The sequence below is a fragment of the Podarcis raffonei genome, chromosome 1, assembly GCF_027172205.1.
Source record: "Podarcis raffonei isolate rPodRaf1 chromosome 1, rPodRaf1.pri, whole genome shotgun sequence".
NCBI classification, from domain to species: Eukaryota; Metazoa; Chordata; class Lepidosauria; order Squamata; family Lacertidae; genus Podarcis; species Podarcis raffonei.
The window spans coordinates 14,346,656-14,362,702 of NC_070602.1; the positions used below are offsets into that span (position 1 = coordinate 14,346,656).

The 16,047-nt window shown below is 39.9% G+C and overlaps 1 protein-coding gene across 9 annotated transcripts in view; it reads left to right on the forward strand.

Moving 5' to 3' along the window:
• The window catches only part of PPP1R13B (protein phosphatase 1 regulatory subunit 13B), a 68,040-nt gene that overhangs the window by 40,385 nt on the left and 11,608 nt on the right, over positions 1–16,047 (forward strand). For 4 of the 9 annotated variants that reach the window (XM_053363403.1, XM_053363146.1, XM_053363221.1 and 1 more), the window contains exons 5-11: positions 6,457–6,558; positions 7,601–7,775; positions 8,866–9,062; positions 10,025–10,189; positions 10,869–11,049; positions 12,731–12,886; positions 15,797–15,963. In XM_053363403.1, coding sequence (XP_053219378.1) covers positions 6,457–6,558; positions 7,601–7,775; positions 8,866–9,062; positions 10,025–10,189; positions 10,869–11,049; positions 12,731–12,886; positions 15,797–15,963 — 1,143 coding nt within the window. Of the gene's footprint in view, positions 1–1,389; positions 1,768–6,456; positions 6,559–7,600; positions 7,776–8,865; positions 9,063–10,024; positions 10,190–10,868; positions 11,050–12,730; positions 12,887–15,049; positions 15,152–15,796; positions 15,964–16,047 lie in introns of those variants that run through there. The other 5 variants (XM_053363663.1, XM_053363064.1, XM_053363314.1 and 2 more) reach the window with 5 other exon arrangements.

Below are 16,047 nucleotides of genomic sequence, written 5' to 3' on the forward strand. Positions count from 1 at the left end.
TGTGTGGACATGCATAGATTCCCCATTAAACTGTCATCTGAAAGTATACTTAAACTGCTTCCTTTTCCTTAGCGTAAGTTCGCAAGGAAAATGTTTGGCAAATCCTTCCTCTTAAAGGCTGTGTGAGTAGCCATTATTTTCTTCCCTGTTCCTGAATTGATAAATAAGGAAGGATGGTTCACATTGTCTCAGGTACTGACTGTTCTACTACAGTTCTGGAGAACTGTGACACATTGTTTGTGCAAGGACATGCATCTACTGTGCGGGCCAGGTGAATTCCCCCACATGGTATGCACTGTAGAAGGGTATTATTTCAGTATTTGTAGCTGTCCTTTATCAGGAGGGGTGCTGTAACTTGGCTTGCTGATATGAAATTATTCCTCTCGGAATGGTCACATCCTGTCATACTGTACATCAACACCAACAAAGCTGCAGGGGGAAACGGAACCTGAAAGCTCTGAATGAGGGACTAAGAGTTATCTCAGATTCACACTTTTTGTGACACAGGTGTTTGCTGCATATTCAGCAGTGTCTGGGAAGGCAAATGTTATAAAGTGGGAAGTGGGATTATGTATTTACAAACCACATGGGTGCATGCCAGGGAATGCCTTTTTTGAACCCACTTCATTGTTATGTTGCTTGCTGCTCCAAACACTGACACCTGTTTGGCAAACGTTTTTGACAAATAAAGTGTAAATCAGCCCTTAATGGTTGTTTTAGAAAATGAAGGTAATAAAATGAGTCAACACTCGGAGGCTTAGCAGACCCTTCCTCAACCTTGGGCCCCCAGATGTTGGTCCCCAGATGTCAGTCCCTCTCTTCCCCAGCCAGTATGGCCAGTGTTCAGAAATGGTGGATATTGTAGTGCAACAACTCTGAGGAAAGCTGGGATAAGATGGGGCTAAGATACTAGGCTTAGTGACTGCATTGTTATTTTAATAATATATTTATTGGCTGTATTCTGAGCAGCCTTAGGAATTTTGTCTATGTGCAACAGAGGGGCAGGCATAAACACCAAATACCATTTTTACAAAAGGTTTTTGTTCATTGCTACCAAACTAGTGCCATTTTAGGTGCTCTGTTGCAGAGCGAGATTCCTCAGATTTCAACGGAAAAGAAATGTGTATAAGTCATCAGAATGTTAAGCCCGGCGTGAATTTATGGAATCTGTGGGAGTATATATCTTTTGCCGAAGGTCTTGTGTTTATTTTAAGTATATGTTTAAAAGTAGGAGGTGCATTTTTCCATTCGTGGGAGCAAGAAGGTTTTTTGTCTTACATATGATAGGCTCAGGTTTGTTGTGAAAGGTGAGTGATGTCATTTTGAGATCTACTAATAGCTAGCGTGAGCACAGCAGGAAGTTAGTTACCAGAGAGAGCTCTGAAAGGCTAACGTCTAGAAACACGTTCGGCTCTCTTCTCACTGAACGTGATCTAACAAGAGAACTTCATATGGATTAGCAGGATTGCAAACTTTCCTGAACTTCATCTGCAATTTTGTTTGAACTTTAGCTGTGAATTATAATGAGTGAGATTAAAAGCAGGAACTTCAGTGATTAAGTAGAGCTTTCAAGAAAGAGCTGCTTGCTGGAGGTTCTTCTATAACAGAGTTCTCTGATGTTCAGAGGCTTGGCTGCCCTTCTTTGGAGGCCTAAAATATTGGTTCTAAAAGTACAGTTCTGAAGAGGAATCTGGAATCTGGCTTGTTCTCCCTCAACCATCTTTTGCCATGTGGATGGAAAGGAAGCAGCTGAGAGTAAAACTACAGGTTTAAATCTTTCTTTGTTTTTCCTTTCCCCTTCTCTTCCCCAGTGCTAAATAGTCACTGTGAAAGGCACAGATGGTAAAGATTTGTGTCCAAAGTAAACACAGTAATGTTACAGAATGCATGTTTCTAACTAATAGCCACTGTCCTGGTTTGTTATTTTGTTATCTTTTGTCAAGGGTGTGAAATTGCATTCTTTGGAAATAGTTTCGTTGCCTGTAGCCACTTTCTATTGCGGACTATTTTACAGGATAAAGTTAATTCCATAGACATATACTGTGAAGTTACGTTTAGTCAAATGCTAATGAGTTTTAACGTGCTATCATTTTATATATAATGCAGGTTATAGAATATTAATATGACATTGATTAACATGATATAACTTTTATTATATAACTTATTATGAAAAACAGGAGAGCAGTACTATAAGAATTTAAGATAATAACTTGATTGATTGAGTTCATTGTGAAAAATATACTTTGAAATGAGTCTAGTACTTATTCTTTTAAAAAAATAGGATTGTGTTCATTTTGAAAGCTAACATTCTTAGCTTTCAGCATACATAACCTGATGCTCTTCTGTGTCTCATTTTTGTAAAATCCCATCAGTGCTTCCTAATGTGACAGTAACTGATGATCCTAACAAAACCATAGTTTGTAGTCAGATGACATCAGGGCTCCAGCAAGGCAAACAATGGAGCTCTGAGTGCGTCAGAGACCTGTGGGTAGCAAAGCAGACCCTTCAGTGGAATGTGAATGTCAAATTTTGATAGCCTTCACAACCTGGCAGGAACAGTTTGTTCTTTTGGCATCTCTCATAAGAATATCTTGATTTTTGTTGTTGGAATTTGTAAATGCTCCATGGGTTGCTTTTAGGGGAAAAACCCCCAGCAATGCACATTTCAAGTTCTGCTTATAACATAAATTTATATGTTACATGTAGTATTGAGGATCAACTGTGTGAGCTCTGTGTAAAATGATAACTGTAGGAATAATTGAAGGTAGAAAGCCTTCATTATACACAACTTAAAAATTGAATCAAGTGAGGTTTTCCTCACAAATTTTTCTGATTTTTACTGTTCTTGTGCTTCATCTTTTTGTGGGGGAGAAATGTTTACTTCAGTTTTTAACCTTTATTTTGTTGCAGAATGGTTGCCTAAAGTTAGCCAACCACCAGTTTTTCAAACCATCTGCTGCTTATTTTTGTGTGAGTACTGTGTGTGTCCAGCTTTGTTAATTAGCTCACAAGAGTTGCTAGCCTTCAAAAATGTTCTCTAGCCTGCTGAGAGCCAGCAGAAGAGGGATGGAGGGGTCCGTCTCTCTTGCAATAGCCTGCTGCATTTCTGTGCTGAGAGAAGAGGAAAGGGCTTCCCTACTCTGGCACTCCACTTGGTTTCTGTGTTCAGCGCAGTGGAGTGCAGTTTCATGCACTCCATGCCTGTGGAAATATGCCTTGAGGCAGCCAGGGAGAGGGCCTCCTCTGTCATGGTACGCAGTTTATGGAACCATCTCCCCTGGCTTTAAAGCAGGCACCAACCTTGTTGAGTTTTTTTGTACCTCCTGAAAACACATTTATTCACCTTTGGAATTTACCTTGAGAACTATTTGAGTTACAGACTGAATAGTTGCATTTTAATATGTATTTATTATACAGTTGTACCTTGGTTGTCAAACTTAATCGGTTCGGGAGTCCTTTCGACTCCTGGAACCATTCAAAAACCAAGGCGTGGCTTCCGATTGGCTGCAGGAGCTTCCTGCACTCAATCAGAAGCCACATTGGATGTTCGACTTCCAAAAAATGTTTGCAAACCAGAACACTTACTTCTGGGCTTGCTGTGTTTGGGAGCTGATTTGTTCAGGAGCCAAGCCTTTCAACAACCAAGGTACTTTTGTACTGTTTTAAATTTGTGTTTAATGCACTGACCTTTAAGGTTGTAAACTGCCTTGGGATTGATATGGAAGATGGTATATAAACATTTTAAGAAGTAAAGTAAAAATAAAGCTACTAATTTTGATTTGGGTATCAAGGCTGGATAAAATTTGTAAACTACTGCATAAGGTTTCATCTAAAATAGTGTTTCCCAAACTTGGGTCTCTAGCTGTTTTTGGACTACAGTTCCCATCATCCATGACCACTGGTCCTGCTAGCTGGGGATTATGGAATTGTAGTCCAAAGCTGCTGGAGATCCAGTTTTGGGAAACACTGATCTAAAGACTAAGATAGCAATCCTAACCCCTACATCTGCTGATTGGAAGTGGTGTTAAGATGGGGCAGAAGTGCCTTTCTTCCAGTACAGATGAACCAGACTGGCAAAGGAGAGCCACAGTTATGTGTAAAATTCTGCAAACATAGATCTACCGCTGGCACTGTTTTCATATGCAGTAAGCCCTAAATCAGGGCATTCCGAAGGCAGGATGGAGGCAGCTGAATCCAAAGCCCTTCATTCATTCCCATGTGATGCCCCAGGATCAGGCCCTCATTCATTTATCGCATTTATACCCCACCTTTCCTCCAAGGAACTCAGGGTGGTATACATGGTTTTCACCTCTCTATTATATAGTCACAACAACCATCCAAAACAAGACTTTTTTGAATTGCTTGAGAATTGATATAGGAAAAACAGTAAAAATAAAAACACTCCCAATGCAAGACAAAAATAAAATAAAAAAAGTTCAGTTAATAAGCATAATATCCCACAGTGATTCCTCCAGCAAAGAGCCAAAGAACCCATTGGCTCCAACCTCTGGCAACAGAAGCGTCTGAGCAGGAGGAGCAAGTAGCCAGCTTAGTGGAAAGAGCAAGTAGCCAGCTCAACTACCTTTGCAGTTACTTTCTCTCTGCATTTTGTGCTGCTTTTATGAGATGTGAAAGTCATTTCAGCAGACAGCAGCATGCCCTAAGCATAAGCTTCTATGCTGTAGTTGTAAAACATGAAGCAACCATATATTTATGTATACATGATTATGGGATACTAGTAGATTAAGGAGTTTTGAAAGTGATGGTTTGGGACTCCATTGATTCATGTAAGCCTTCCTCCCTCTCAGGGAAGATTTTGTTTTTCTGCATCAGTATCTCCATTTGAAAATCCTGCTCCTGGGTCATTGCTTGGAGGCATTTAAACTCCTAGACATTCTGGGACCAAGCACTGCTTTACTCTTGCTGGACACTACAGTGCCCACAGGTGGCCCGTGATGGCACATTATTTTGGTCTCTGCTCCTCAGTCTTTGTTTTGCTTTATCGTGCTGCCTTAGTCTCTTCCATGCAAAGCAGTGCTCCACGTTCAATAGTCAAACTGTCTTGTATTTTATAGAAAGCATATAGGAATGCAAATAGAATTCCATAATGTCATGTATTGCTCATGTATGTAATTATATTTGTTTTACTTAACACCACGTTTGTACTTTCATTTTTACTTTATCCGCTCACTGTTTTCTTCCTTTTACATAGTTGAACTTTCATTTCCTTTTAGTGGGGATTTCTAGGAGGACGTTGGGGAACCAGTAAATAATTTACTAGCTTTTTATTGAAGAATGAGCTTTGTTTTGGTCCTCATTAGAAATTGCATTTGAAGTCCTGCTAAGTAGCAAAATGCTACTTAAAGAACAGCTTGCAAGGAAGCTCTTAGTAGCTGGGATGCTATTTGTGAAGGCCTCACTGGCCCTCTGGCAGAATTTGTTGACTAAGATTTCCCACCTGAGCAGCTTTTGCTATTAAGTGTAAGAGTTTCTGTGTCCTTTCTAGGACTCTTAAGAGTGGAGTAGAGGAATTCTGGGATTGCAAAGACAGTATATATTGAACATTAATCTCTGGAGGACAAAATAGTCCATAAGAAGAGGAAATAACCTCTTAACATAAAGGAGAAAAAAGCACACACATTTAGGAACAAAAACTGTGAGAAGCTGAATAGAGTTTGAAACAAATTATCCCTTGGGAAATTTTAATATTTTCAGTACTTCCTAATGGCATCTTATTTTCCTCTTTATAAAGCCAGTTCCTTAGCTGTTGTAGCCTGATCACATTGGGCTACCTTGGAGTGTGTTTACCTGCCCTCTAGATTTGTAAAGACAGTTCTACTATTCATTTGCCCCCTCCACACACACATTGAAGTAAATGGTAGGCTTTCATGTTGGTGGGGGAAAGGAAAGCATTGGACAGTGGTGGTTTTGTATCTTATTTGGATTACATTGCTTTATTATTTAATGTAAACCACCCAGAAAACTTTTTGTTATAGGGTGACTTACAAATGCTACAAATAAAACAAATTCTATGATTCCCACTCACCTCTACCCCCACCATCCATCAGCTGTAGTGTGGGCTGCATCAAGGAATTCCAGTGTTTCCTTCCCTTATCCCTCAAGGTGATGCCTATCATCATGTATTGGCAGAAAAGGTGGGATCGGTCCTTCGTGAGATTTTCCTGTTTCAAGGGTGGTAGGTTCATCATCTATGAAGGCATGCTTCAGTCTCTGCTGCAGCCCTGTAGTGCGCCACATCATGCTTGTCATACAAACTCATATTTTCAAGAATATGAAAGGGGGCAAAGGGCAGGCTGCTTTCCAAATTGTGTTAAGGACAGTTTATTGCAGAAAATGGTCAACTATTAATGTGTGGCAACTAAAATGTGAAAAAAAATTATGAGCATTCACATAGTGTAATGACAGAATAATGTTGCTTCTCTTTATTCTCTGCAGGTTGGAAACCCACGTGTTGAACTCACACTTTCAGAACTTCAGGATATGGCTGCCAGGCAACAGCAGCAGATTGAAAATCAGCAGCAAATGCTGGTTGCCAAGGTAAACTGCACTTCCAGTAACAAGAGGAAGGAAAGAACAGAAAATGTGCTGTTTTCACAGAAGGCTCTAAATCCCAGTAGCACAGAAAATTTGCAAATTGAGAACAGATATGGCATTAATCCTTTGTGTGATGCCATGTTGCCTTCGATGTAGGTCTCAGGTCTAGGGTCACATAGTCCATCGGTGATTGAGGCTTTATGGTTATCAACAGAGGTCCGCCTACTGACTTGAGCAGAGACAAAATTTCACTGCTAGTGTTCTTAACCCTTCTGAAATAAAGTCCTGTTCAGCGTTTTGTTCAATACAGTGATTTGCCACCATAATCATGTTATAATATCACTGTCAGTTTGCTTTTAAATGGAAGAAACAATATCTACAAGGTGAAGTCTCTGTTGAGTTAGAGGACAGAAGTGAATTGAGAAGCATTTAGGTTATACCGTAGTAGTTTAGTGTTGGGGTTGTTTTGTTTTAAAAAAACCTCAGGAGAAAAAGGAAGCATTTCCTGTATTTGTTTAGTCCATAGGCTGTCATTCTAAAGAAGTCGCATTTATCTTGCTCCAGATCTCCTTATCTTTGCCTGTTTGTAGTTTTCTGCTAGTCATTATTTCCTCTGGGAAATTATGTAATGGGGGGTTGGGGAGCCATTTTGCTGCAGGAGGAAGTGTGTTTGAGGAACAGGAAGTACAAGTTGCAGGAAACTTCACAGATGTGTTGGAATGAATGTTTCAGCTGGAGCTTGTTTTTGTGTAGATGAGAGATTTGATTTTGTAGCTTCAGAAATGAAGGGCCTGGTATCTCTTGGAGGATACAACTGGGAGGCACATAAAAACTTTACATTAATAGGTTCATAAAAGATAAGTTCATGCTGTTGTTTAATATATTTGTTTCCAGACTGAAGAAGTATGCAGGTAAGATTTTTCTAATTTAAACACTGGCTGACTCACACTGGGGTTTTGTTTTGTTTAGAAGTAATAGGCAAGTGACTGGTAATGCTTTTCTAAAAATAAGACAGCACGATTACATGTTCTACTTGTTTTGATAGGAACAACGTTTACGTTATCTCAAGCAGCAAGAACGCCGTCAACAGCAGTCTGTGTCTGAGAGTGAAAAGCTTCAGAAACTTAAAGAACGAGTGGAAACCCAGGAGACAAAGCTGAAAAAAATCCGTGCCATGAGAGGGCAGGTGGATTACAGCAAGATTATGAACGGCAATTTGTGTACGAGTGGCTTCTTCCCATTTTTTTAAGCTCTTAGGTTCTTGGCCCAGAGGTTGATTGGGGGCTAACAATATATTTGAGCTACTGCTGTTGGCCACTTGTATGGGGAAACATTAACATGAGTCATTCAGAACATGGAGTCCTCTGGAAGCCATTTTCACTATTCTGAGTGCACTTTTCCAGTTGCCATAATGAAGGGAACATGTTGCAGCCTAGTAAGCATCCTGCATTAGGCACACAAGCAGAAACATGCCGTTCTGTAGCATTTCAGAATGTCTTTTCAGCATTCTCAGACTCGCGCGTTTGCTATTTATTTATTTCATAAAATTTATACACTGCTTGGTTGTAAAAAACCTCCAAGCAGTTTGCAAAAGATAAAACAGCCCTACTTAAAAAAAACATACAAAAGTTGAAATACTAAAACAGATTAATATCATTATGAAATCTTATTAATGTGAATTGCTTATATAATGTGCTGATTGTAAGGAACAGAAATTAATCGACCCCTGATATCTTAATGTTTCAGGGACTCTGGAATATTAACCAGGAAACCCATGGCTTGAGGCATTCAATTGTGTCCCTGCAATTGGCTTGTGCTAGATCTGATCAGCAGAGCATTGCCTTCTGCTTGCTGCACTTCAAACTCCAGCAGCTGATTCGGGGGGGTTGTGGACTGGGGAACATAACAGTCTAAAGTCCAATTTAGGCATGACCACTTAATAGCCTTATCCAAGCAGAATCAACCACAGCATTTTCCTTTGCCCCCACCAGGGGTGCGGTGCCAACTCGAATAAAATAGGGGGGGCAGGTAAGCCCCACCCTGCATAATCGATCAAATGATGTGGTGCATGCACATTTCAATGGCAATGCCCATCAACCTGGGGGAACATCCCCCTCAAATATTTTGTTTTGGGGGCTGAAGCCTCCATGGCTCCTAGGAGTTGGTTCCTATGGCCCCCACCCCCAAATTATTTTGCTTATAAGCTTCATTCTGCAGCAGCTCAGAGAAAATATTTGAACAGAGTTGCTTATGGCCTCATGCTCATTTCTCTTTCTATGTGTTTGCATTCATTCTGCATTTTAATTTCAGCCACTGAAATTGAACATATCAGTGCCATCTTCCAGGAAAAGCAACAAGAGTTACAAGCTGCAGTGTTAAAGGTGGACCAGCTTACTCAACAGCTAGAGGACCTGAGAAAAGGGAAGCTGAATGGGTTCCAGTCTTACAATGGACAGATGACAGGGCCTGCCGCTGTAGAATTAAAAAAATTATACCAAGAGCTACAGGTAAACAATCATGACATGCATTTTACATAGTGCCAATGAACAAAACTGGGGCTTTCTTCTATTTAGTGTCAGTTAAGCATCTCAGTTAAAACATAGCAGTTACAAGGGACCAAGTAAAATTGTTTCAGGGCCATATCCAGGCTGCCAGTTGGTCATGCCTCCCCATTACCATTGAAAGCAGTTGAATAAATATTTTCCTTTCATCCCTCTTCTAAGAAAGAAAAGCAGTATTACAATTAGGCATTTTAGTTGGTGTTTCATTCACATATTAAGCACTATATCTTCTTAGAAGTCTTTGTGAGTTCAGCTTACTCCCAGCTAAATGTCTATAAGATGACATCCTTTATTTGGAAATGGACAAAATCCAGCAGCATAACTTTTATACTGGAAATCATATCCTAATCAAATTTCTTATAAATTAAGGAAGGTTTTATATTATTGCTTTTCTTTTCAGTGTTCTTTATATAGTTTTGATGTTTTACTTAGGCGCTGTTAATTGATTGCATGCCGTATTTATTCATGACTGAACAGGTGCTTTCTGGGAAATGAAAGTATGTCAGAAGGGGTTACAAAGAAGTATATAGATTTTAGTTTCTGCCCCTGAGCACAAACCTTAGAAATATATCTGAAAGAAATAAATTGGACTTACAAGCAAGTAGATGTATTTAGTCTTTAGGCATGTGTTAAACTACCTAGGCTTGACTCCAAAGAAATATACAATTAATTTTGTACGCCCAATAGAGCTCTGGACTTGTTTTTTCTTATACAGCAGTTCCCCACTAAACCTCTTAAATTTCAAAAGGCAGTTTGTTGTCTAGCATGACTATTCTACTATTTAAATGAAAAATAATTCCAGAGGGCACACACAGGACATAGCTGTTTTTTTCTACAGATTATTGAGTTTTTTTACCTTTAAAAACAACCCAAACCGAAGTAGTGATAATCACTCTGTTTATTTATAGATTCGTAACAGGCTTAATCAGGAACAGAACACCAAGCTTCAGCAGCAGAAAGAACTTCTGAATAAGCGTAACATGGAGGTTGCCATGATGGACAAGCGTATCAATGAGCTACGTGAGCGCCTATACAAGAAAAAAGTTGAGGCACGTCAAAAAGAAAACATCCCTGTAAGATAAACTATTAAAAGGGCCACATTTCAATACTTCTACAAAGCTCATCAAGCTTCATCAAGTTTCCATTTCCTCTAGCCCCATAGAAGTGAATAATGCATTACTTGTGTTTTGCCAAAATCTGCTGCGGTAATATGAGAGTATAAATTGAATGTGGGGTCATGTAGACATGAATTGAAATTTAGTGATAAAGTATTAGTTCCTGCACAGGAGTACTTTGGTGGCCAAGATAGGAATAGTAGACTCTTAATTAACTTTTTCAAAATTGAGTTTGCTGAATTACATTGGCAGTAGAAACTTTCTTAATTTCCTAATAATCTCATGAGTTCCATATGATGCAGACTTTACAGCTCTATGACATGGAACCAAAAGGGAGAAGAGGATATATTATATGATGCTTTTTGGTGCCTTCTGAGATGAAATGCTTTCCACATTCCCAGTAGTTGGGAAAGAGAGATAATAAAACGGAAGCGGGACTGTTATTAACGTTGTTTATGAACATAAAAGAGAAAATGCCCCAGGGGTGAGGGAGGAGAGGAGGAAGGGCTAAGGGGTTTGAACCCCAGAGAAGCACACTGTAATTCTTCTATAACTCTTCCTTTTAAAAAGATTCTGCAGATATGTAGACACATGCTGATATTGATGTTAACACACCTTTTGATTTGCCATTTTTTAGTTAAACCGGATAAATGGAACATCCTCTCCTCAATCGTCGTTGAATGCTTCGGGCAGAGTTGCAGCCGTGGGGCCATACATTCAAGTTCCTAGCTCCAGCAGCTATGCTGTGCCAGTTGACCCAGTGAAACCACAGTCCCTCACTATTACTACTAGCGCAACTCATGGAAGATCGAAATCTGGTAAGCAGTTCACAAAAACAAGTACACTGTTTTGTACAGTAGGAGGTGACAAAGGAGTTGCCTTTGGGGATGATCATCAGTCCCTTCCATAAGGTGGAAGGGATCAGGACCCCCAGAGCTCACTTTCATATTGAACAAATTCGTTTGTTCAGTCATTTGACAAAAACATGAGTCGAGCTGCTTCCTGCTTTGTCCCAAAGTTACTATTAAATGCCTCTGTGGTTTGCCAATATGATGTTGTACCATATGCAACTCCTACATTAAGTATGGCTGTGATTAAAAGTTCATATTTAATTGCAAGAAGAGCAATTCTGATGTGAGTATTGTGACAGAAGGGGAGTGTTCAGAAGAGCCTCTCATGTCCTTCCTTGCACAACTGCCTTTCGGAGTAGGGCAGTAACCAACCAGTAGCAGCTGCCACCTTTGAACTCACAGGTATCCCCCCCCCAGGTGGGAAGAAATCTGGGGTGCTCAAGGAAGTTCTAAGAGTCCTGAGATCCCAGGAACAGAGCCTCTTGTGTTTCCCATCCAGATCCCTCACAGTTTACTCAAGGCATAAAGTGAGCTGAAAAGTTCTCAATCTCTCCCAGAGATCAGAGCAACTTACTGATCCTTAACAACCCCAATTCTGTTAGCATGAGCCCAAATGATCTGGGGTTGTAGGGGCAAGATTAGAATCCTTGAGCTTGGCAAATGTACCCACTCCAGATCTGCAACAGTCAAATTATATGAAGTTTTATTTCTAGTAGAAGAAGGAAAGAAGAAGGCAGTTGGACAAAACAAAATACTGAAAAAAAGGAACTCTGTGGCTCAAACCTGATTGATCCTAAACGACTTCACTTGCAACATAGTGCTCTGGCCCTAAAAGGGATTTTTCGGAGTGAGGGTATGCTAGAAACCTCACAAGGGTCAGAGGAAGCTACTTTTTGCTGGTATAAATAGTCCCTATGGTCCCCCATCTCATTGCTAGACAGCCTGTAATTTGTGGATTCAGAGGTTTGGCAGGGATTATTTTTCTCACGTGGAAAATGGAGGGCAGGCCAGTTCTTGCTCAGGCTGAATGGAAGGCGAGAATTGCCCTGCCTTATGAAAACGGAGAGGCAAGAGGCCAGACTTTTAACATAAGTAGCATTTCAGGAGATGTAAAAACAGTATAACATGCATCTTCACACTCATTTATGTAGATGGTTCCTGCAACTTGCAGATTCCTTTTCGATAGGTTATCTTTGAAAACAAACAGTTGATACCTAACTAGTCAAAACAAGTCCTGCTTGCAGTTTCTGAACACAGAATGCCTCCAGATATGTCATTGGCTTTAGCCTTGTACAATATTTTGGATATCTGGCTAATTGGTTTGGTTATGAGCCCTTGTCTCTAGCAGCCAAGTACAATATATGCAGAATGCACTTTAGTCATATAAATTACATATGCACTTCTTTTTAAAAAACTGACTTTTTCTCCCCTACTGCTTAAGTTGAAAATTGTTTTCTACCCAGATTTTGTATGAGACACAATATGAGGGCTCTTTCTTAATATGTTGAGTGTCATACTTTTATCTGTACATTTTCCTGTTCTCTTTTACGTTTTAATCTCTCTCTTGTCATTTATGTTGTAATTATTTTCCACATCCTATTTTTCCCCCTTTTTCTTTTACTGTGTGACTGGATCTGGTCGTCTCCAGTAGATACAGACTATGGGTGTGTGAAAAAATCTCCAGGTCCCTGGAAGATTTCTGATTTAGACATTATAGTGGATCCTATTCTGTCACCTCCCTCTCTTCAGTCCGCTGTTCACAATATCATCCATTCAGCTTCTACTCTTTCTGAGATCCTGCACTGTGAGTCTGTAGAAGATCTTTGGCAAGCTAAGAAATCCCATTTTTAATATGGTCATCTAAGCTTTGGCACACAGATGCATATTAAACAGGAATTTTTAGAACTGTGTCTATATATTGTCAATAGAAGCATGTGTGTGTGTTTCATTGTTTTCTGGGTATTTCGCAAGTGAACAAATCTAAAATGCTCTCCTTCATGTATCTAGAAAAAGCAGAATACTTAGCTAGCAAATAATTAACTATCCTGGTACCTTGAGTCAAGAAAGTTCACATAGGGTCACATTGTATATATTTTGACATAAGCTTGTACTGTTTTTTGTGTTCTCTAGTCTTGTTCTTAGGTGGTTTACTTTGTGGCTGTGGACAAGTTACTTAGGTTGTGATCCTGTACTCGTGTACCTGGCAGTAAGTCCCATTGAACTCAGTGGGGCTTTTTTGAGTAAACATATACAGGCTCACAGGACGCGGGTGGCGCTGTGGTCTAAACCACTGAGCCTAGGGCTTGCCGAATCCCCGCGACGGGGTGAGCTCCCATTGCTCGGTCCCAGCTTCTGCCTACCTAGCAGTTCGAAAGCACGTCAAAGTGCAAGTAGATATATAGGTACCACTCCGGCGAGAAGGTAAATGGCGTTTTCGTGCCCCACTCTGGTTTCGCCAGAAGCGGCTTAGTCATGCTGGCCACATGACCCGGAAAAACTGTCTGCAGACAAATGTCAGCTCCCTTGGCCAGTAAAGCGAGATGAGCTCTGCAACCCCAGAGTCGTTCACGACTGGACTTAACTGTCAGGGGTCCTTTTTATACAGGCTCACATCATCAGTCTGAAATCCTAAACACACCTACTAATGAATAAATTCCATTGAACACAGTGGAACTTATGAGTGCACAGATTCCACTGAAATTGAACTTCACTAACATTTAGTTTTCATCTTCTTAATTGGGGGGGGGGGGAGAAGGTGAGAAGGTCACTTTAACCGCCAGTCAACTGATGGGTAGTTACAGGAACTGACACTGGTAGTTACAAAAACTGCTGATTGTCACTGGGAGTGGACCATCAAAGGGACTCTCTTAGATTTTCAGTCAGCTGTTGAATTCTGAATAGTTTAACGAGGGAGTTGGGGCAGTTTTGAAATAGAAACAGAAATAAAATGAAGTGTGCATGTTCCGCTGTGGACCCCAGGTTTCCAAGAATCATACAAATAATTCTGCATGCTCAGGGTGGCTTTGGTATTGTTTTCTTGAACAGCAGACCCCCCCCATGCCATGCAGCAAGGCATGTTTTAAACCAAAGGCAATTTCAAAAGCAGTTTGTTATTTAGCATTGGGCTGTGTGTGTGTGTGTGTGTGTGTGTGTGAGAGAGAGAGAGAGAGAGAGAGAGAGAGAGAGAGAGAGAGAGAGATTATTGGGGGGGGGATCAGACCTCTCAGGCACACTATTTCGTGAAATAGCCTCCTAGAAAAAAATAGAGCGAGTTTTGTACCAAATGTTTATTTTCAGATTAAATGCTTTATTTCTGCTTGCTACTAACTGTATCAAGTGTTTCAAATCAGGCCTCTTATCTCTGGTTATAACATTTATATAATACTGGGTTCTTGCTGTTCTTGAAATTATGAAAGTTGAGATGCACAAATTGGAAACGTTGTTACAAAAGAAGCTTTTTACGGCATGTATGAGAAAGAGCATTTTTTTGTTCTAAGAGTAACCATTACTTTAGACAAATTTCATTAAAAGTCAATTCAGGAAGTTGGCATCCTCTTCAGGTGCTGTTTTGCTTCAAAAAAGTTTTTAAATTTTTTTCCTAGCTTCTGGGTTTGTGTCAAAGTATTCTGATATTCAAAGTCAATTTCTCGCTTGAAGAGGATAAATGAAATGCATGGATACAAACCAGTTACTTCCATAGCCACCATACTAGTTTCTGCTATCCCCCTCCAAAGACGGGAAAATAACACACGAGCAGCAGATCCATCTGGTTCTCAGTGCATTTGCTTGACTGCTGTGCTTATGAATATGGCATGCATTTGCTCAATTGGGGTGGGTTTTTTCATATAATCTATATCAAAATTCACATTTAGAAAGTTTCTTCTTATTTTCCAGGTGGGCATGATGTCAGGGTGTGTTGGGGAGATAATATCTTCACTTGACTTTCTGATTCTTTGTACTACCCCAGATGATGATAATAGAAGGTCATGGACAGTGTCAGATCTTGATGTTGGCCCTGAAGGCAGCTCTTCGTGGCGTTCAGGAAACAAAAAACAGCAGTTTATGAACTGTATGTTGCAAACCACAATGCATTCTCAATGATCTTAATTCTAATCAGAAATCAAAAGGCATCTTTAGATTAAGATAATGAATTATATTTCAGCACAATACATCTGTAGAATTCAGTTTTAATTGAAATGGAATGTTTAGTGTTAATGTATTTTATTATAATTTTCCCATCCTGTGGGCTCAGACCAACTTACAGAAATACATGGGCGATATCCAGTTGTGAGAATCTTTATTGTGCGGCCTTTTCTAGAGCCAGCAGAAATCTATCAATGTATCCCTAAAATAATGAAATCTCACTAAACTCAAAACAGTACTCAGAGCTCTAAACAGGTTACCAGTTGCTTCTTTGGCCTTATGTATAAGCTTGTAATTTAATATGCTTTATTTATTGCATATATGCTTTATCGGTCTTGGCCACCTTTGGAACCTAGTACAGATAGGCTGGGTAGAAATTTAATAATAAAATACATTAATAAACATTATTTTAGATTAAACACATTTAACTGATTGTTGGCATCTCTAATCCTACTCTGATTTTCTTAATCTGAATTATTCTGCACTATCTTCCATTCACAATTTCATATTCTCTTTATACAAATGTGTGGGCACCAGTAACCATTTAATAAACATTTTCCTTTGTTGCCAGCTAACGAGGGAACCTGGTCAGCAGTTAAGCAGAGTCCGGTTCCTGTGGTGAAGCCGCCACAAATCTCCAATGCAGACTGGAAGGAATCCAGCATGGACGCTGGTTTAAAACAAGGAACGATATCAAGTCAGCCTTTGTCTTCTTCATTAGGAAGTACTGATAAGCTGGTGAGTTTTTATCACTTCTTCCTCCACCCCCTTGCTGCATACAGTATCAAAAATTCATGGTGTTTTGCATGTTTGTGTACTACA